This window comes from Schistocerca cancellata, chromosome 4, assembly GCF_023864275.1.
Source record: "Schistocerca cancellata isolate TAMUIC-IGC-003103 chromosome 4, iqSchCanc2.1, whole genome shotgun sequence".
Taxonomy (NCBI): domain Eukaryota; kingdom Metazoa; phylum Arthropoda; class Insecta; order Orthoptera; family Acrididae; genus Schistocerca; species Schistocerca cancellata.
In genome coordinates, this window is record NC_064629.1 from 776,849,272 (window position 1) to 776,871,635 (window position 22,364).

Below are 22,364 nucleotides of genomic sequence, written 5' to 3' on the forward strand. Positions count from 1 at the left end.
GATTATTTCTATTCTTAAAACATGCTTCACAGCTGCTGATTGACAGTCATGAATAAAATTTTAAACCTTCTGAATCTGCTTACTGTATTCATCTCTTGGTATCCCCTCTATGATTTTTACTTCCCAAACTTGCCTCAAATACTAGACTGATGATCCCTTGATGTCTCAGAATGTCTCCTATTAACTGATCCCTTGTTGTCGTCAAGTTGTGTCACAAAATTCTTGTCTCCTCGACTATATTCGGTACCTCTCATTAGTCCTGTGACCTACCCATCTAATCCTCAGCATTCTTCCGTAGCACCACATTTCAAAAGCCTCTAAACTCTTCTTGTTTAAACTGTTTATCCTCCTTGTTTCACTTCCATACATGGCTATACTCCATAAAAATATTTGCAAAAAAAGACTTCCTAAAACTTAAATCTATTTTCAGTGTTATCAAATTTCTCTTCTTCAAAAATGCTTTCCTTGTCATTGACAGTCTACATTTTATATCCTCCATAATTTGACCATTGTCAGTTATTTCAGTGCCCAACTAGCATAACTCACCTACTACTATTATTATCTTATTTCCTAATCTAATTCCCTCGACATCAACCGATTTAATTTGACTGTATTCCATTTATCCTCATTTTGTTTTTGCTGTGTCTAACAGAATTACAATGCCATCAGCAAACCTAAAATATTTTATTTCTTCTCCCTGAATTTTAGTTTCTACTCCAAATTTTATTTGGTCTCCTTTACTGCTTGCTCAATGTACACACTGAATAACATCAGGGATAGGCTACAGCCCTGTCTCACTCCCTTCTCAATAAGTGCTTCCCTTTCATGCCCCTTCATTCATATAACTGCTGTCTGGTTTCTGTACAAGTTGTATATAGCCTTTTTCTCCCTATATTTCACAACTTCTACAAGATTAATTTCGAAGAAAGTACTCCAATCAGCATCATCAACAAATTTTTCTAAGTCTACAGATCCTGTAAACATAGGTTTGCCTTTCTTTGATCTCTCTTGTAAGTGAAGCATAAGGTCAGAAATGCCTTGCGTGTTCTAACAATACTCCGGAATCCAAGCTCATCTTCCTTGAGGTCGACTTCTAGTTTTTTAATTCTTCTGTAAGGAATTTGCATTAGTATTTTGGAACCAAGATTTATTAAACTGAATAGAAATATTCACATCTGTTGGCATGTGATTTTTTTGGAATTGGAATTATTACATTCTTTTAAAAGGCTGAGGGTATTTTGCTTGCCTCAAATTTTGCACACCAGGCGGAATAGTTTAGTCACGAGTGGTTCTCCAAAGGTTATCAATAGTTCTGATGGAATGCTGTCTACTCCAGATGCCCTGTTTTTACTTAGGTCTTTCAGTGCTCTATCAAATTATTCTTTCAGTATCATACCTCCCATCATATTTTTATGGTTAGTTATTACTTTAGTGTTGTGACATTTAAAACTCTTGAATCTGAAAAAGTGTTGTACTGAGACACTACAGTTGAAGAGGAAGAATAGATGCTGTACTGGTAAAATTAAAAATATAAACACCTAGGAAGCAAATGCAGACAAGGAAAGACCTTTGACCAAAAAATGATTATCTCAGCACCATGCCAGGCATTTCCGAGTAAGCTCGGAAACAAATTCAGAAGCACAAGAGAAAAACTATCAGACTATACTCAATATAAAATTCAACAAAATCTATTTCTCTCATAAAGTAATAGCTAAATATGTACATTTAATTGTAAACATTATGTCACCTGCAGCACAACATGCTAATCACAAAGCAGAAGTAGGTTGGCTGAAACAGTAAATTAAATGTCTGCATTCCAAGAGGGACATGCTCACCCTTGACCTGTTCAAAATTCATCTTGAACTTGCAAATCGTATAAAAATATCAGAAATATTTATTGATATCATGAATAGAGTCAAGAAACACACAAATTCTAATGGAAAGGAAGTGGGGCAAACATCAACAAAAATTACAAACACTTATAGAAACTAACACACCAGCTAACAACAGATAAACAAACCACACATTCCACATATAAATGTGTCAACCTCATTGACATACAATTCACAAAACAAAAACTAAACCTACTAGAACGAGGATCTCCGTACAATGTCAACACACAGGCTACACACAAGGCAATAGGGAACCTAACAACAGAAAGTTAATATAAAATAAAACAAGAGAAGAAGAACAACTGTAATTTCAAAGCGGGGCTAACAGAAGAGCTAACGGCAGAGGAAAACATATGCGTAATATAGGAAAACAAAAATGAACACTGACAGCAACAAAAAATGAGGAAGAAAACAGATCCAGAAAAATAAGAAATAAGCTTAGAAGCAATGGAGCTCTCATCATAAAATTGGACAAGAGCAACACCATGGTAGCAATAAAACAGGAGGAATACACAACTAAAACCCCAAAATTTACAGAAGAGAATAACATAATGAAACTAACCACTGACCCAATACAAAGATACCAGGAGAGAGAGAGAGAGAGAGAGAGAGAGAGAAAAAAAAAAAAAAAAAAAAAAACACACACACACACACACACACACACACACACACACACACACACACACACACACACACCTCTCTAAAAACATCTCATATATGTTCACAAAACAGAAAGTAATATGTCTCAAACAAAAGAACCCCAAGGAATCCACATCAAACAGCCTAACAAATATCCACAAACTAGAGACACAAATACGCCCACATATAAATTACAGAAATGCACCCACATATCACCTAGGCAAAGAAAGACACACATACTTACAGGAACATTTTATACACACACACACACACACACACACACACACACACACACACACACACACACACACACACAAACAAACTGAAGTATACGCGACACTGAAGAGTTTATAGAAAAGATCAAACATCAACATAGCAACAACAGCCAAACTCACATCATTTGACATCACATCCATGTACACCAATATTCCCACCACAGAAACCATCAACATCATAAAACAAAATTAGAACAACAAAAACACATTCCAAATCCCACATAAAAGAAATAACAAACATTCTAAAATTAAACACAGAACAAAACTACTTCACATCTGACAAACCACTTCTACTCACAATAGGATGTACTCCTCATGGGATCACCAATCACTGGAATCCTAGCCAACATCTTCCTAAATCACATTGAAAACAAAGTATTTGAAACCATAGTGAAACCCAAACAATACAGAATAATATATCGTTATGTGGATGATATTGTATGGTTTCTAGATGAAACATCCGACTGCATACAACTACTCCACAATGAAATAAGTACAGTTCACCCATAGATAAAATTCCCCTTAGAATCAAACAAGGAAAAAAAGCTAAATTTCTTAGACATCACAATACACAGACACAATAACTAACAGCAATTTTCAATATTAAGAAAACCCACAAGCACCAGCACAACCACAGATCAACACTCAAACCACCCCATTACCCAAAATGAAGCTGGGTTGCAACACATGGTACACATATAGAATCAAACTGCCCTCAATGGTGGTGGACAACTACAAAAATGAGGTACAAATAATCGAACAAACAGCAGTTGAAAATGGATACAAAACAAACATGATAGGCGAACTAATCCAAAAAATTAAAACAAAAACAAAAATTGCATCCAACACACAGCAGCAAACAGATCGACACCAATGCACAACCACAGGTACACAGAACACAAACACACAGAACACAAACACACAGAACACACCTGAAAAAAAAGAAGCATCCACAAGGACAAATGGCACACACTTACCTACAACAACAGAACAGTTCACAGAATATGCAATATATTCAATAAACAAGGACCGAAAATTGCCTAAAGAACAAACAACTCTATACAAAAGAAACTGAGGGCAACTAACACAACACATCTGGGATCTACCAACTCATGGATCAAAACTGCAACTCAGTTTTACTGGACAAACGAGTAGAAATTTCAACATCACATACACTGAACAAACAAGAGCACTTACGAGTAACAGCAGTAATTCCACAATAACATGTCATCTCACAGACAAGAAACACAGACAAACAGACATAAACATAGACTTAAAAGTTCTTAAATGTGGGAAAAGCACTCCACAGAAAATTATAACAATCAAAGACAGCCTCCACTCCCCCTTCCCCAGCCCAGTGTCACTGCAAAACTCAAAGTTCCCACCCAGAACAAGTAAACATCACACAAGCAGGGAAACAGTGTTTGTTACGAAGCTCCACTCAAACACCCGGTAGAAGCACGAAAACATTAAAAAAGTAAGTACACACATACATAGTCTACTCCCTCTCCGCAATCAACTTTTCACAAAGCCAAACAGCATACATTTCAACACATTTTTCAAGAATTAGTACTATAACCTAAAAAATGTTAGTCACTTAGTAAAATAGCAAACCTTCATTTAAGAAACAATATAATGACAGTATTGCTCCAGGGAGGAAAAAAATCATCATCGTATTAGGCCTAAAATTTTGAGAAATTAGGCAATAAAACATTGATAACCACATATTAATCACAGATGACATACTGGAAGGCAATCATTATAGCTGTGCTGCAAACACCAGCTCTTTTGTGAACACCAATATGTAATAATTAGGTATGTATTTATACTTCATGTTAATATTTCTGTCAATACTTGTACTAATGTAAACACTATAATCTCAAAAATTGGTAACTATCTTAATGCATAAATTCTTTGTATATTGTTCAACAGATAATAAATAAAACCCACTGAATATGGAGGAACACCTCTGAAACTTGTGTGGGTAGTAAAACAAGAAAGATTGTACTTGTTCAAAGCAGAACCACATTTCCTGATTACATAAAGGAAACACTATTTATCAGTATTTGTACGGATTGATTCTTTTTAATTGGAAGGACAGATGAGAGCTTTGTAACATTTCTAAAGATATGTAAATGTGTGTCAAATACATGCCATAAAGTAACTTCAAAAACTGTCAATTGACAAATATAATATATTTATGTCCTGCACTGATAGGTAGCAGATGTAATATCAATATTTATGAGAATGAAGACCATATGTTGGCACAAAAACAGTTTTTTTTGTATAAATAACATGCTACCCCTCATTACATCTGCAGTACATAATGGGGAAATAAAATAACACTATGAATGCAGCTCAAAGATAATAATGTGTGTGTAAATTGAAGGGGGTTTACTGCTACCAGCTGCAGCGAGACATTAAATGGAATTGGTGGCGATGAGTGGAAATGTCCCTTCAATTTATATATAGTGCTCCACAGCTGCAGGATCAGCATGGTGCTGTTGTTTCAATGGAACAGACACTACACATTCTCACTAAGGGAAAGTCCAAGAAGTATCAGAAAGATACTGAAATTAAAAGTTCTCTCTCTCTCTCTCTCTCTCTCTCTCTCTCTCTCTCTCTCTCTCTCTCTGTGTGTGTGTGTGTGTGTGTGTGTGTGTGTGTGTGTGTGTGTGTGTGTGTGTGTGTGTGTGAAAACAATAGGTTCAAAAAGCATTTTTGTGCAGCTATAGTCATAAAATGGCAGCCAAACAATGGCAAGCTAAAGCCCACACCTGTTCTGGTGTCCAACTCCACAGAAGTTAAATGCTCCCCAGAGGAAATGGACCCACATGGTTGTCAGAGGGCGCAGTCTCACCACAGTGCTGCACTCACAGCATAAGCATACCACTTGTCCTGCCACATGAATATGCCAGCCAATAGTGCTCCTCACAGCCAATATAAATACAACCACCCAGTGAATGGTCAGTCAGTTCTGTACTATACTAACATCTGGAAACTATCATCACAGCACTACAGGCTATTCAATGACTACCTCAGTTGGCACTTGGTCTGCGCTTGGTCTTTCTCTCTGGTTGCAATTTGGATTGTATTTCTATTTGCTCTTGGTCTGTTGATACTGATGTGGCAGAGGTTTCTGCTTTGCTTTTCATTGTTTACATATGTTGCTTTGGTCTTATCCTTTCCTGTGTCCTGTCCACTGTCAATCAGCTGTGTTTAGCTTAGGTACAACTTCCTACTGTGTTCTCTTCTGCAGGCAGTCCACCTTGTAGCTTCATGTGTTTCTGTTCTGGGTTCTGAGCATGCACTGATATCCCGCTACTCGCGGATATAGCACCCATGAAGAACTTGTAAGCAAGAATTTTGAGCCCACAGGGGTCCATCAATAATGTCAACTTTGTAGTGATGTTGGAAGTGAAAATTTTCAGCATTGACGGTAAAAACTGTTATTTGAGAAGAAAAAAATTTTAAAATTTAATTTCAGTTTTCTTTTTCACTATAGTCTTAGTCCACACATGCTAATCTACAGTACCTTTTAGAATAAGAGTTCATCCATGCTGTCTGTGCTGCAGCAAAAATTAAAACACACAATGTTTAGATTTAATTATTAATAACATTACAACTTACAGAAACACATGTCTACTATCTCGCCACAGTGCTGTCGTGCAGTATAGCTCATTTTCTAACCAAATTAATGACAGTATGGTAGTTTTACCATAGCTGATTTAGTAATCAAGCTTTATCCAGCAAACATCATGGAAAATTTGTCTCTGTAACTTGTCACGGACAATAATTTAAAGTTCTCCTACTTTTAACTGCTTAGCTGAAACCATTACCTTCAAATGGTTTAATTAGTGAGTGCACAATTTAATGCAACATGTATTAGTTGGGACAAGTTAGTTGGGGCCACTCCTGTTCCTTATTTACATAAATGACATGCCCTCTAGTATTATGGGTAACCTTAAAATACTTCTGTTTGCTGATGACACTAGCTTAGTAGTAAAGGATGTTGTGTGCAACATAGGCTTGGTATCAAATAGTGCAGTCCTTGACATAAGTTCATGGCTTATAGAAAAAAGTTCATGGTTCATAGAAAATAAACTAATGCTAATTCACAGTAAGACTCAGTTTTTACAGTTTCTAAGATACAATTCAATAAAACCCGATGTTTTAATTTCATGGAATGGGCATATGACTAGTGAAACTGAACAGTTCAAATTTCTAGGTGTTCAGGTATACAGGGTGTCCCAAAAAAAAGACCCAATTTTAACTTATAATAATATTGAGGCATATGTCACTAGGTAACTGAAACAGTGCTAGATGTAACTGGCACGGTCTAGTTTCAGAAAAAATCCGCTAGATGTCGCTACCAGTGCTGATCTGGAGCGTGCAGCCAGTCTCGCACAATATGGCGTTCACGCAACAGAAGGCGTATTATGATATTGAATTTAGTCATACTCAATCATTGAATGCAGTTCAGCGGGGCTTTTCATAATTGATTTTGTGCTAAACCACCGTCACCAAAGAACATTTGACCATGGTATAAACAGTTTGAAGAAACAGGGTGCCTCTGTAAAGGCAAAAGTCCTGGCTGGCCATGCGTTCCTGAACAAACAGTGGAACAAATCCGACGAGCATTTGAGCGGAGCCCCCACAATTCTACGTGTCGAGCTACCTAAAAACGTACGTTACTGTGCACGACAGTGTGGCATGTGTTACAGTGTCGTTTAGGCCTTAAACCATACCGATTACGAACTGGTACAAGCTTTTCGAGATACTGACAAAGTGAAGTGAGTAGACTTTAGCAATGCTATTCTAGAGGACATGGAAGATGACACTTTTATGTCGCAGTTGATATTCAGTGATGAGGCAACTTTCCACATTAGTGGTAAGGTTCACCGTCAATGTGCGTATACGGGGGCTCGAAAATCCTCATGGAACAATTGAACACTAACGTGATTAGCCAAAAGTGAATTTTTTTGTGCTGTTTTGCAAAGCAAGGTTTATGGACCCTACTTTTTTGAGGAAGAAACTATAACAAGACTATTATATCTTGCAATGCTACAGAACTGGTTATTCCCACAACTTGACTGACAATTTCATCTATCAGCAAAATGGAGCACCTCTGCACTGTCACAATAACGTGCGCAGTTCCCTCAATGCCAACGTGCGTCAACATTGGATAGGGTGTACAGGACCGAGAGACCAGGCTTTACACTCTTTGCCTTCTAGGTTCCCTGACTTTACACTATCTGATTTCTTCCTGCGGGGATATGTTAAACAATGTTTTTACGTTCCTCCCTTAACTCATGACACTGATGAACTAAAAGCCAGAATATCAGCTGCTGTAGCTTCAGTGACAGAAGACACCTTACGCTCAGTTTGGGACAAATTCGGCTATCAGCTGTATGTCGCCCGTGCAGCCAATGGAGGACATACTGAACATTTATGATGGATTTTTATAAACTTCTGTCTTTTCTGAGTAATTTAGTATGCAATTCTTCCTAATAAATAATTCTATTTAAAATCGGGTCACTCTTTTTGGGACACCATGTACAGTAAACTGTCATGGAAAGCCCACATTCAGGATGTTGTTCAAAGACTTAATGCTGCCATTTTTACTATTCAAACGTTATCTGAAGTAAGTGATTGTTCCGCACAAAAATTAGTCTACTTTGCCTATTTTTATTTGCTTTTGTCTTATGGTATTATATTTTGGGGTAACTCTTCCCATTCCAAAAGGATATTTTTGGTTAAGAAATGGGGGGTTCGGGCAATAAGTTGTGTAAGTTCGTGAACCTCTTGTTGACCCCTGTGCGCGCACACACACACACACACACACACACACACACACACACACACTCTCTTTACTGTCATTTCTTCTTAACAATATCAGCTTATTCGCAAGAATAAGCAGTTTTGACTCAGTTAATACTCGGCATAAATCCATCCAACCTGCATTTGGATCACACTTCCGTAACCCTTGTGCAGAAAGGCGTGCAGTATACTTCTGCATGCATTTTTAATAAGTTACCACAAGAATTTAAAAAATCTTTCACGTAAAAGACACGCTTTCAAATTGAAACTGAAGAGTTTCCTCATGGATCACTCCTCCTATTCTGTTGATGGAGTTCCTTGAAAAATTAAGCTGATTCTTATGTTATATTGTTGACTGTGTTTACTTACTGTGGCTAGTAATGACTAAATTCAATGCAGAAGAACCCATGAAACAATTTAATGTAACGACCTCAGTCAATCAAAGAAAATTTTGTTAGCTAACAGCAGCAAAAATATTTAAATGAAGTTGTAAGAATTAGTTCTAATAACGTATCTCTCTCTTCATCAGACAGTATGTTGGCAAACTACTAATAAGAAGCAGATGTCTCACTAGTGGCAGAGGAAACAAAGGTTGAGGCCACAGCAGCAGCAGAAAGTTTGATTAATTTATATACCATACTAAAAGCTGTTCAATGGACTATACGTAACATAAATAAGATTGGATTATGCTAACAAGTACAAAATACTAAAAATCTGTCTTGGACATGTTTAAGTAATTTTACTAAGTTACAGATCAGTTTTCAGACATTACTTTAGTTCCCTAGGGAAGACTACTAAAACTATAGGATCCACAGTGTTTCAACAGTATTTTGCCTCACTGAAATTGTAAGACAATATACAATACTACACAGTATATACTCACCATAGGACTGAACAGGAAATCTGTGATTCTCCATTGCTCTCTTGCCTGGAAATACCTTAAGCGAGACAGAGCCTTCAGTTTTAAAGGGTATGTCACTGGTATCACTTGAGATGTCTGTATATAATTTACTTTTCTTGCTCTATATTTGCCTTTAGAATTTATTTCCACTCTCACAGGTTCATAGGCATAATCCGGATTGACTACTTCTAGTACATATGATCCTGAAGGCACATTATGTATGGTGAAAGTACCGTCCTCTCTGTAAAAGTATGTATATAATTTATTTCAGAAACACACACAAATAATTATTTCAGGTATAAATTAAAATCAGATCAAATATATAACTTGAAATTTTCATGTAAAGCTGTAATCTTACTCAGTCAAGTACCAAATTTACAACTATTAATCACTCTCATATCCTCAGTCATGCTGCACTTCTTATTTTACAATTTCATTGAAATTTGTTTCCTTATTGCACTTTCTGGGAGATAGTATAACTCTAATGTACAGTATCTCAGTACTTGTCACCAATTAATGAGGTTCTTAAGAAGACTACTGTTTACAAGTTAAGGATAGTAAAGAAATGAGAGCAAATTTTGTGATCAAGGTATTGGGAAGTTTACAGCAAACAACACTTTTAGCATAAAACAGTCTCCACAAAAACAATTACAAATTTCTGAAAATGACAATATGCATTTTAAAAATTAATAACAAAACCAGAAAATCCCATCCTCGACAAAACAGTTCATAAGCAACATGATTACTTATAGCTGCCTCAATTTTGGCAGCAATGTGGCATGGTTCCTATGAGGTCATCCAAGAAGTTATTGGTATTGGAAAGTTGATTTAGTGGAGTGGTACCTGAAATGTCAAAATTTGTGTATCCAACACAGCCCATGCATGCTCTTACCAGCTCTTGGGTTGAATGTCTTCACCTGCGAGAAATTCATCAGTCACCATAGTTTGATAAGAAAAGAAGTGAATATCCATGAAGATGTCTGGATAAATGGCCTCTCCGGCAAGTTGCACATGTGGTTGACATATCTCATCACTGTGTATCAAGACGTTAACAGCATCTCTCTCCTCGTCAATGAACATGTGAGGCCCCGTACGCCCCTACAACATGCAATCTCTCCAAATCAGAAATCCATCACCCACAAATTGATCTCTTTACATGAGGTTTCTTGACTACTAGCTACCACCTTCCCATCAGACATAAGAGCAATAAAAAGTATTTTGAAAAGAGAGGCAGGATTTGTGTGTGATAAAACACATTCCTTGTCCAACTTCAATGTAGTTAACTTCAGAGGAAATCTTTGTGCTCTGGTATAATTAATATTGCACAGATTTTTTTTTTTCTGCCTCTAGAAACCATAATCAGCATTTTCAGATTACACTTTGTGGTGTCCAACACTTACAGCCTGTATCAGAACTTCAAGGAATTAAAGCCTACAGTGAAAAACTGGATCAAAATGGAGTCTTCTGTAGCATTGGATGGCAAACTTCACCAACAGTCTACACACTGCTCACAACAAAATGGAAATGCACCAGCACATTATAGTACCACTGCATTTACTTTCATTATCTTCGAATCCTGTGCCCATTTGGCACATGGTGTACTATTTTACCACACAGATAAAACAATTCCAGTTTGAGAGTAAATGTTGATCAGTTACTGAGGTTGTTCACAGCTTCTTTTTTCATTTCACTTTTCTACAACTGGACACTACTGCAGCATGTTGACAGCAGTGCTTATAAAAATTATGACACACATAGACAGTATAAATACAGAAATATCCGTAACACAAAGAATGAAACACCAGTATTAGGAGGCATATCGAATTCTGCCAAGAGCACTGACAACTCAAAAATGCAATACTCTGGAAAACACCTAAAGAATTAATTCTATGAAACTTATATTGAAATAGTAAAAGCGCCTTCAAACTAAAAGTAAGTATTGTTGGCACTACTTTTCTTGCTGGAGTGTGACTTGGAGAGTTAAATGCCATCCTTTGCGATTGTATAACAGGACAGTAATAAGGAAAGTGTCTTACCTTTTGTCTCCCATGGTCTAAGAATTTCTGAACATAAACACTGGGAAGAAACATCTACAACAGTTGTGTGAAATTAAAATTAACATATTTTGACATATCTAACACTGTGTGCCTCAAAAATCACTGATGAAATTATCAACTAAGCAAAGTTGTTTGCACTGAAAGTCTTTAATTATCATCTTAGCAACATTTGGGAAAGTCTACAGATGAAGGGTAAATTGGGTGCTATTGTACACAGAATGAAAAAATCATCCTAAGAAATGATAAGCTTTTGCATGTGCAAGCTAGTGGTATGGTTCGCAGGACTGAAAAACAAAATAATTCATAAAACTGGTGGTAAAGTAGCTGTACACTTGATGTCCCTCCTAAGAGTTGTCAGGTACATTTTCTATGAGGTTTTGACAGATATTTGCAATTTCATTTTTTCAATGAGTAGCTGCAGTCAGCTAGTCATGTCTTTCACATGATGCCCAGTGTCAATGGAAAGTGTCAATTTGCTTCCGCTTTGAGGGGGGGAAAAAAAAAAATTATATATATATATATATTTAAAAAGAGAGATGATGAGACTTACCAAACAAAAGCGCTGGCAGGTCGATAGACACACAAACAAACACAAACATACACACAAAAATCTAGCTTTCGCAACCAATGGTTGCCTCTTTCCTGACGAGGCAACCATTGGTTGCGAAAGCTAGATTTTTGTGTGTATGTTTGTGTTTGTTTGTGTGTCTATCGACCTGCCAGCGCTTTTGTTTGGTAAGTCTCATCATCTCTCTTTTTAAATATATTTTTCCCATGTGGAATGTTTCCCTCTATTATTTATATATATATATATATATATATATATATATATATATATATATATATATATATATATATATATATATATATATATATATATATATATATATATATATATATATATATATATTAACGTCAAATTTTACATGCTCATTTAACAGAGCACTCCCAAATTAGTTTAGCACAATATCTGTGTTATTGATATGTGCAAAGTGGGGAAGTAAAACACAAAGAATAGCCAGTACACTCCCAGTGACAGAGCAATGCTGCTGTGTGATAGTGGCAGTCAGCGTGGGCCAGGGTGGTGCTGTTGCTGCTGGTGCGCTGGTTATTCTTCACCTTCTATGACTTTTACTGTCTCCATTAACACACATCGTTAAAACAAATATGGCACTTGATTAATGTGGGTCCGCTCTATTCAATGGGCAGGTAAAATTCATAGCAACTAAGGCATTGGAGTTTCATTTAGGAGCAGTGAGTTTCAGGTTCCAATACAGCAATCCACATTTAGGTTTTCTGTTTCATTAAATCAGTTCAGGTCTTTCCCTATATTTATATCCAACTGGGAACAGGGACCTACAGCTTAACATGGAATTTGGACCACATTTCATTTATGGTGATGTGCACGTCATTGAGAGATGAATGACAGTTTAAAAGTCAGAGTGAAAAATGAGTGGGTCACACAGAATTTGAGTCTGCAACATTTCACTTTCCAGGCATGTACTTTACCGGTTGACCACCAGGCCAAAAACAGGTTTAGATTAAGCTTCGCTGCCCTGTCAAGTTGTGGTGGCAGAACTCCTAGATGGCAACGGCATCATATTCACAGTCCAGGAGAATAATTCATCACGGTTCTGCCAATTTCCACAAAATATTTGCAAATGATGTACACAAATCTTACTTGTGAATCAATATCTCTCTTAGTCAAAACCGGACCAAATATACAGGCAGAAAGCATGCCATGGGACTTCAATTTATGGATGTACAGAAGATAGAAGATTGATAGATGTAAACAACTCATTTTTCAGATACACTTTTCTTACTGTTTCAGTCTATATTTTATATCCTCTCCAGATCAGCCCTCATCAGTTATTTTGCTGCCAAAATATCAACTTATATACTACTTTTACTGTCTCATTTCCTTATTTAATTCCCTTAGCATAGCCTGATTTAACTTGATAACATTCAATTACCCCTTTTTCCTTGTGTTTTATTAATCTTATATCCTCTTTCCAAGGGGGAGGGAGGGGGAGAGGAGTGCCCCACCAACTCCTTGGTTTCTTTTACTAATTGCACAATGCAGAGATTGTGTAACATTTAGGATAGACAGACCTCTAAAACATGACATTTAAAGAAAAAGTAAAGCAGGAAAGGCTAGAGGGGAATGTGAAGCTGTACAAGCATGAATGAAGAGGGGGATGAAATATGGTGTGCATAGGAAAATTAAACAAACCTTTGGAAGAAAGAGAAGCAGCTGGTGAATAGCAAGAGCTCAGATGGTACACCATTACCATGCAAAGAAGGAAATGCTGAATGGTGAAAGGAATGTACAGAAGGGCTATACAAAGGAAAGAAACATGAAAACAATATTACAAAAAGGAAACTTGACAAGGCACTAAATGGCTTAAGTTGAAACATGGCATATGGAAGACATGACATTCTGTGAAAATTACTGAGATCCTTGGGAGGACTAGTCATGACAACACTATTCAATCTAGTACGCAAGATACACAGGATAGGTGAAATAGCATCAGACACCAAGAACAATCTAATAATCCTAATTCCAATGAAAGCATGTGGTAACAGGTAATAAATATTACCAGACCATCAGCTTAATAAGTCATGGTTGGAAAATACTAACAAATTATTTACACTAGAATGGAAAGACTGGTAGAACTCAGCTTCAAAAATTAGTTTGGGCTCCAGAAAAAATGTAGAAACATGTGAAGCAATACTGATCCTGCAACTTGTCTGAGAAGATAGAACAAAGAAAAGAAATCCTGCATTTGTAGACTTAGGAAAAACATTTGACAATGTTGACTGGAATACACTTTCTGAAATTCTTAAGGTAACAGGGATAAAACAAAAGGAGAAAACATTTTCTACAATTTGTACAGAAATCAGACTGCAGCTTAAGAGACAAACGAGATAGAAAAGGGAAGCAGTTGCTGGTGGTGGTGGTGGTGGTGGGGGGGGGGGGGGGTAGGGAGTTGCAACCTATCCCCAAAATTATGCAGCCTATACACTGAGAAAACAGAGAACTTTCAAAACAAAATTAAAGTTCAGGGAGATAAAGAAAAATTTTGAGGTTTGCTGGTGACATTGTAATTCTGTCACAGACAGCAAAAAGCTTTGAATATAAGCTGAAGAGAATGGATGATGTCTTGGAAAGATGATGATGATGACTGGTTTGTAGGGCACTCAACTGCATGGTCATCAGCACCCGAAAAGTCCCAATTTTTTTCCAGTAAATTTTTTTTTTCACAGTCCAATCTAGCCACTGTCACAAATGGTGAGGAGGATGACAAAATTATGAGGACAACACAAACACCCAGTCCCCAAGCAGAGAATATAAAGTGAAACAATGATAATGGAACACAGTCGAATTAATTCACGCAATGTGGAGGGAATTATATAAGGAAACGAGACACTAAGGATAGTAGACGACTTTTGCTATTTGCACAGCAAAATAACTAATGATGACCAAAGCAGAGAGAATATAAAATTCTGAGCAGCAATAACAATATAAGAGTTTCTCAGAAAGAGAAGAGAAAATGGCTAGTATGAAACAAATTTAAATGTTAGACAGACTTCTCTGAAGGTATTTGTCTATAGTACAGCTTCATATAGAAGTGGAACACAGACAAACAGTACAGACAAGAAGAGAATAGAAGAGTGTGGAATATTAAATGCCTTAAACTGGGTGGGGGCGGGGGCGGGGGCGGGGGGGGGGGGGGGGGGTAAGCAGGTAGGTTAGAGAGCTTGAACAAAGAAACTGAAATGTTGGATTCAGATGTAGGGGTAAAAAGAACGGGACTTCAACATTTGGGTACTGTAGTAATGCAGGAATAGGTTTAACAATGAATAATACGGTAGGGATGTGGGTAAGCTAACTCAAACAGCATAGTAAAAACATTTTATCATATGGACAATAGACATACAGCCAACAACCACCACAGTTGGACAAGTTTTTATGACTATTAGCTACACAGATGATCAAATGATTTAAAGAATACATGATGGAGAAAAGAATTTATTCTGACAGTTAAGGGAGAAAAAAAATTAATTGTGACTAAAGACTTGAATTTTATAGTACGAAAAGGAAGAGAAGGAAAAATAATAGGAGAACATGGGCTACAAGAAAGAAATGTCAGGGGAAGCTGCCTGACAGAATTCTGTACACAGCACAATTTAATCATTGTTAACACTTTGTTTAAAAATCATGATAGAAGGTTGTACATGTGAAAGAGACCTTGAGACACCAGAAGGTTTGAGACTGATTATATAGAGGCAACACAGAAATTCAAAACATGATTTTATGCAAAACATTTCAGGGGACAGATGTGAACTCTGACCATAATTTATTCTTATGAACAGCAAATATAAAAACTGAATTAATTGTAGAAAGGGAGGAAATATAGATGGAACACAGATAACAGAGAGAGAGAGAGAGAGAGAGAGAGAGAGAGATATATATATTCTTGAGGGCTACAAAGGGAGAATTGTGTAATGGCTGACTGAAACGGAGGAATGGAATACAAAAGAAGATGAATGTTTAGCTTTGAGAGACCAAATAGAAAAAGGCAACAGAGGAACAAAATGGCATAAAGACAATGCCCCATAGAATCCATCGGATGACACACCAGATACTGAATTTATCAAAGCTGGGCATACTTGTCACTGAGTTACCGGTGATCCGTATTTGTAGAAAACATACTTATTTTCCATCTGCTGAGCACTATTATTATTATTATTATTATTATTATTACAATCTGACCAGTTTTGGACAGTGTTGCCCATCTTCAGATCTGTGAAACGATCTCTATTACTAAATAGATAACCAGGAATATGGGTCCAGTTGCAGGTTGCCTAACAGCATCCAGGGCTATTTTCAATACTTCATAAAGTATTGACAAAAATTTAATAATTTAGAATGATGTAATAATCTACTCATTAAGAACCATAATCTTATGTTAATGGTTTAACACAAGTCATGTATTAGAGCTGGACACTTCATGTCCTGAGATAGCATAACTCATGGCATGCAAACTATCCAGACTGCATACATCCAGTACTTGAGAAAGAATGATTAGTGACTTCCAGCGAACTTCACACACAATTTCAAACCATTTTCCGCTTACATTCTTCAAGACAAATATTTAAATGCATTAACTCATTTCTAAAGTAATCAAATATATGAAACTGTTTAATACATAGGAGTTAAATTCCTTAAAGAATCGAGTGTGAGGGGTTTACTGGTATAAGAATAAATAACAATTGTGTTCTAGTACCATGGTTAGAACATTACAGAGCTAGTTTTTTTTTTATTCCATTAGAATATAAACACTGTATAACATTATTTTCCATAGTTACAGAGTAGCCAGTCTTATCAGACCTATCAATTTTACTGTAACATATTGATGCCAAACTAGTATGCTTTTCGTTTGTATTATGATTTTAAAAGAAATCTGATTGATGTAAAAACCCTGGAGTGTTAATAAGTGCCCTCCATAGTCACTAGCAGCTTTAAAAATACCATCTTGAAATAATTTACAATTTAAAATATTCCAAAGCATTAAAAACAAAAACATTATAGTGGATATCCTAGACTGACAAAAATATTTTATTAAAAAGAAAAAGTTAAACTTTAAAGGATATCCCCCACCTTTTTTGTTAAACTATCATCGGCTGAGCTGCATAAGTGCAAAGCTGAAAGTAGTGCTGTGTTAGCGTTTCTCTTCATCATGTCAATCCTGGCACAGCTAGTGTGCTGTGGGCCGCATAGCAGATGGGTTGTAAAGTGTTCCATCACATCCCAATAGGATGGACTGATGATGGTTAGAACAGGTCTTTAAAAATTTCATAATATTTACAAATGTGCAAAATGACTTTGTTCAACAGTTCTGTTGGAGTTTTTAGCAGGTGGGCATATATCTCAAGTTGTTATAGCACACTCAAATAAAAACTCTTTGAATCTTTGATCAGTATTTTCATCTGTTCCCCTACTGTATAAAGTTCATGTTTACAGGAGTTTTGTGTGCCCAAAATGCTGTCCTATTTGTGTTGACAATGTTCTTTATAACAGATCTAAAAAATTCAGCCTATTTATCACACAACATTTATTACATGTTACACATTTGACAGTATACACCCCAGAATTATTGTATTGGTTCTTTTTTGCCATGCTGTGTTTATGCCTTAATCTGTGTACAATTTATCCTTCACTCCAATACGCTACAGCTATGTTGTCTGGAAAAAATGTAGCAATTCTTTCTGTGATTCATCCTCTCTGCATCAAAGCGACAAATATTTTCTTAACTTTCACTTTCTTACTTTCAGTATTTCTGTTTGCAATTTCATTTATTTATTTTTAAACATGCACGATATCCTGTCAGCTATATCAATTCTCTGTTGCTACTTGTTTAATAACCCTAATTCTCTTTGCAATTTGTCTTCCATGAATGTCAGTCTGAGGGCCCTGTACCACAGAGCGTAAAAGTATGCTCTCTTATGTTGAGCTGGGTAGCACAGCACCTCTCTTACAATATTATATAATCATGTATCCTTTCTAAAGAAGTTGGAAATGTGCCTCCTCCTCTTCCCTTTGATGTCCAGCTCTACAAAGTTAACTGTTACATTCTTTTCCAGCTCTAGTATGAAGATTTTCAGATGCTGGTTGTTTTAACATTTCCATCAGTCCTATTAAATCATTTTTCTTCCCTTTGCACAACACAGTGGATTCAATGACATACCGTATGCAACCAAAATCATCATCTCTCTAATTCCTGGGAAAGAGCCGAAAAAATTATTCTTTAGGCTGTTCCCAAATATTTTTGCCAACATGCCTTCAGGCAATTGTCCATGGCTAAACTACTGGAAATACTACACACAGTTTCAAAGGGTTTTTATCTGAATGTGCTAGAACTTGAGATTTATGCCCAGCAGTTAACGACTCTACAAGAACTGTTGAACAAACAAAGTGCTTTTGCACATCATAATTATCATCAAAATTTTAAAGACATGATTTAGTCTTGACCAATGCATTGTGCTTGAATAGGATGGGATGTTTTAACATGCACCTACTATGGTGGTGACATGCCATGCATTGGCAGCATCAAGTTCGACACCCTGAAGGAAGCCTCCATATGGCACTACTTCCAGCCTAGGATGCTTTAATGGCATAGAATATAGGATAAATATAAGCTTTTTAACTATTTCCCTTTAGTATAATATTGTTGTCACCATAGGAAGACCTCTGTGATGTTTTATGTTTAATTCTCTGGAATAATGTGTGTGTAAATTATTACAAGATTGTATTTTTAAATCCACTAGTACCTGTGGAAGGCACTCATTAACACACTGGGCTTTTTACACCAATCATTTCTTTTAAAATTATAATACAAATGAAAGCATAGTAGTTTGGCTTTACTATATGACAAATTGATAGGTCTGGTAAGACTGGTTACTCTGGAACTACAAGAAATGGTATGTTATATAATGCTTGTATTGTAATGGTATAAAAAAAAACAGCTCTGTAATATTCTAAACACAGGATTAGAACATTACAGTCATTTATTTTTACACTGTTTAACAGATCTGAAGATGGGTGACAACGCCGAAACCAGTCAGCCTGAAATAATACAAACAGTGCTCGACAGACAGAAAAAGTCTACATTGAATGTAATTGGCAAAATGAGAAAATAAAGGAATTCAGTACATGAAGCTGGTGGAAAGGAATACAAATGTCTAAAAAATAAGACTGGTAGAATGTGTAACATGGAAAAGTAGGAATGGCTGTAAGAGACATGCAAAGATGTAGCAGGTACGACTGTGGGAAACATAAATGCCATCTAATGGAAAATGATACCTCTGGAACAATGATAATATTATGAGCTCAACTGGCAAGTTGATACCCAGCATTGACAGGAAGGCTGAAAGGTAATGTAAATATATAGAACAGCATACAAGGGGAACAAACATGAAGACAATATTGTTGAAAAATGAAACAAGGTACCTCGAGCTGCCAGTATTAACTCAGAATTTTCATTTTTTTGAGAGCGAGGCATGAAAGAATTGTTCCACCTGGTATGCGAGATATATGAGAGAAGCAAAATACCATCAAGACTTCTAGTAATTTGGTAATGTAGAGAGAAAAAGGCTTGCATGCCATGCACTTGTACAGACAGCTGTATGAAACCAGTTTTCATACTGAAGACCCCCTACTACAAAAAGAAATTAATAGAAATTGATATTGCTTTCTATAATGTGATAGTTGTATTTTGTAATTTTTGATTTGTGTAGAGGTGACTCACTTCTGATTCTGAAAACTGGTTTATTTTTATACTGTCTGGTGAAACAAGTGAAGCAGCTAAAAGATACTGTCGGATGTCTATGTAACTTCATACATGTACACATCACTGGTGGGTATGTAATGATGAGTGGCAATTCTCTGTGCCAAGTAGGATGGCCATGGCCACTGGAGTGCATTAGTGTTGTTCATGTTTCGTGTTGTTAAGAGGCTTGGTAAAGGATATAAGGGGTATCAACAGCATCAGATGATGAGTGGTCACTGAAGGACACAGAGGGGCCACATAATTATGCGAGACAGCACTATTAGTAACAAACCAACCTTTAAATGGGTCTCACTGTTGGTACCAATTTGACTGGCTGGTCAAATTGTGCATGGCCTGGTGTTGGACTGCACAGGAACATGAAGCCAGGTATACACGTCGTCAAGGTCCTGGTCAACCACATCCGACCACCACAAGGGAGGATCTCCATAAGTGTACCAAGCACTTACTAACACTTTCACATATGTGCCTGCCATCTGAGAACAAGTAATGCGTCTCCTTGCAACATTCTGCGTCATCCTGCACCATTGGTAAGAGATCGGCAGCAGCAAGACTGGGGAATTACTGTTCCATGCATAGGCTGCGATTAACACAACACAAATCACTGTGTTTGGAGTGGTACCATTACTGGGAAGCCTGGACTGCTGACAAATGATGTTGTTTTGGGTCCAGTGACAAGTTTAGTTCTGCACTACTCTGGATGACCACTGTCAGCAACTATGCGGCAGCCTGGGAAGAGGACCTGTTCTTCCAATGTTTTGGAGAGGCACAACAGCATTACCCCTGGCCTCATGGTATTGGGAGCTATTGGGTATGACTTCAGGCCTTGGCTCATAGTGACGGGGAACTCTCGAAAGCACAATGGTATGTCACAGACATCCTGCATCTTCAGGTGTTCCGTCTTGTGTAACAGTACTGTGGTGCCATATTTCAACAGAAAACTGCTTGTCCACACAAGGCACATATCTCTTCGAATTGTCTGCACGATGTTGAGGTACCCTCATTGCCAGCAAGATCCCCTGATCTTTCCCCAATAGAGCACGTTTGGGACCACTCGGACATCAATACTGTCTCAATGGCGGTATATGGTACACCAAGATACAGTTATAACAGCTGTGGTCTAGCTTGCCTCAGGAGACAATACAACACTTTATGACATTCTTCAAAACTGAATTAGTGCACACATCCAGGCCAGAGCAGATATAATGTCATAGTGAAGCTTGGGTAAGGTTTGTTAATACTTGCTTTACGACTAGTGATTTCATGGTGGGATTTCAAGATTATGTGTGGGGTACTGTCTTTTCATGAGTAGATATAACTGAAGAGAGAATGGCTGAATCGAGTTAACGTAGTGCAAGAATAGTATTTATGCTCATTTGAAACTTTATAAGGAATTTAGTATCTGAAACTTTGTAAGGAATTTGGTACATCTTAAAGATATGCATTTTGATTCTTGATTTTAATGATGTGGAAGCATCATAACCAAACCCAACACAGCTGCAACAAATTAATGAGCAATAAATGAAATATTTGAAAGCATTTTCGAACGGTTCTTCGTAAATGGTCCATCACTTAACTTAGGGGGAAAAAAAGTTCAACTTGAGGCCTCGTTTTGTAAAAAAAAAAAGGCTTATTCACTTGAAAGTAAGCAGGATAATTAGGAAAGAATAATTAGTGATTAGAGGGAAAATTATACAATGAATTTCTGATCGAGATTTCACAGGGGAAAAAAAAACTGACAAATTGATATCAAATAGGACATCATGAGAACTAATTTTGGAAAAAAAGTAATGTCTTTAAAATAATCAGGTCAATAAAGAAAACTTCATTAGTTATTTGAGAGAAAAGTGAAATAGTTCACAAACAGCTGCTATTAGTTACATAAATGAAGTGTCAAAAAGTTCATCTCTTCAAGGCCTAACAAGTTTGCATCTAAAAAGTTACTTTGGTGTGATATTTAACTGTCAAAATGGTTTCTTCGAATAAACTACTAAATTCGGAACATTTTGAGACCAGAAGACATTAGGAAAGCAAATGAGGTGTCAATAAGACTAATGAACAAAACAAACATTGAATACAACTGGGGTACATAATATTTGAGAAAGTGGTATTTCTTATTCAAGAAACAAATGTAGCAATAGTAGACTCAAATATCCACAACTTAATACTACTCTTTCACAGAAAGGACCAAAGTACTTGACAACCTCTCTTGTTATTTAAAGGTGGTGTTAGTTAATAAAATTGGGATCATTTCTCTCTGATAATTCCCTCTGTTCCATAGATGATTTTCTAGGTAGTGTTGATGTGGTTTTGTTGAAGATGAAAAAAAAATCAGTTAAACATATGACCATCATGGAGCCATGTTCTTCAAAGAGTAAATGTATTTATGAACCTACTGACACATTCCATATTATGGTGAGTTTTCATGA

General features: G+C 36.7%; 1 protein-coding gene across 1 annotated transcript in view; it reads right to left on the reverse strand.

Moving 5' to 3' along the window:
• The window catches only part of LOC126184602 (ER membrane protein complex subunit 7 homolog), a 47,733-nt gene that overhangs the window by 16,448 nt on the left and 8,921 nt on the right, over positions 1-22,364 (reverse strand). Inside the window, exon 2 of the mRNA XM_049927047.1 lies at positions 9,510-9,768. Within this exon, the coding sequence (XP_049783004.1) occupies positions 9,510-9,768 (259 nt within the window). The remainder of the gene's footprint in view (positions 1-9,509; positions 9,769-22,364) is intronic.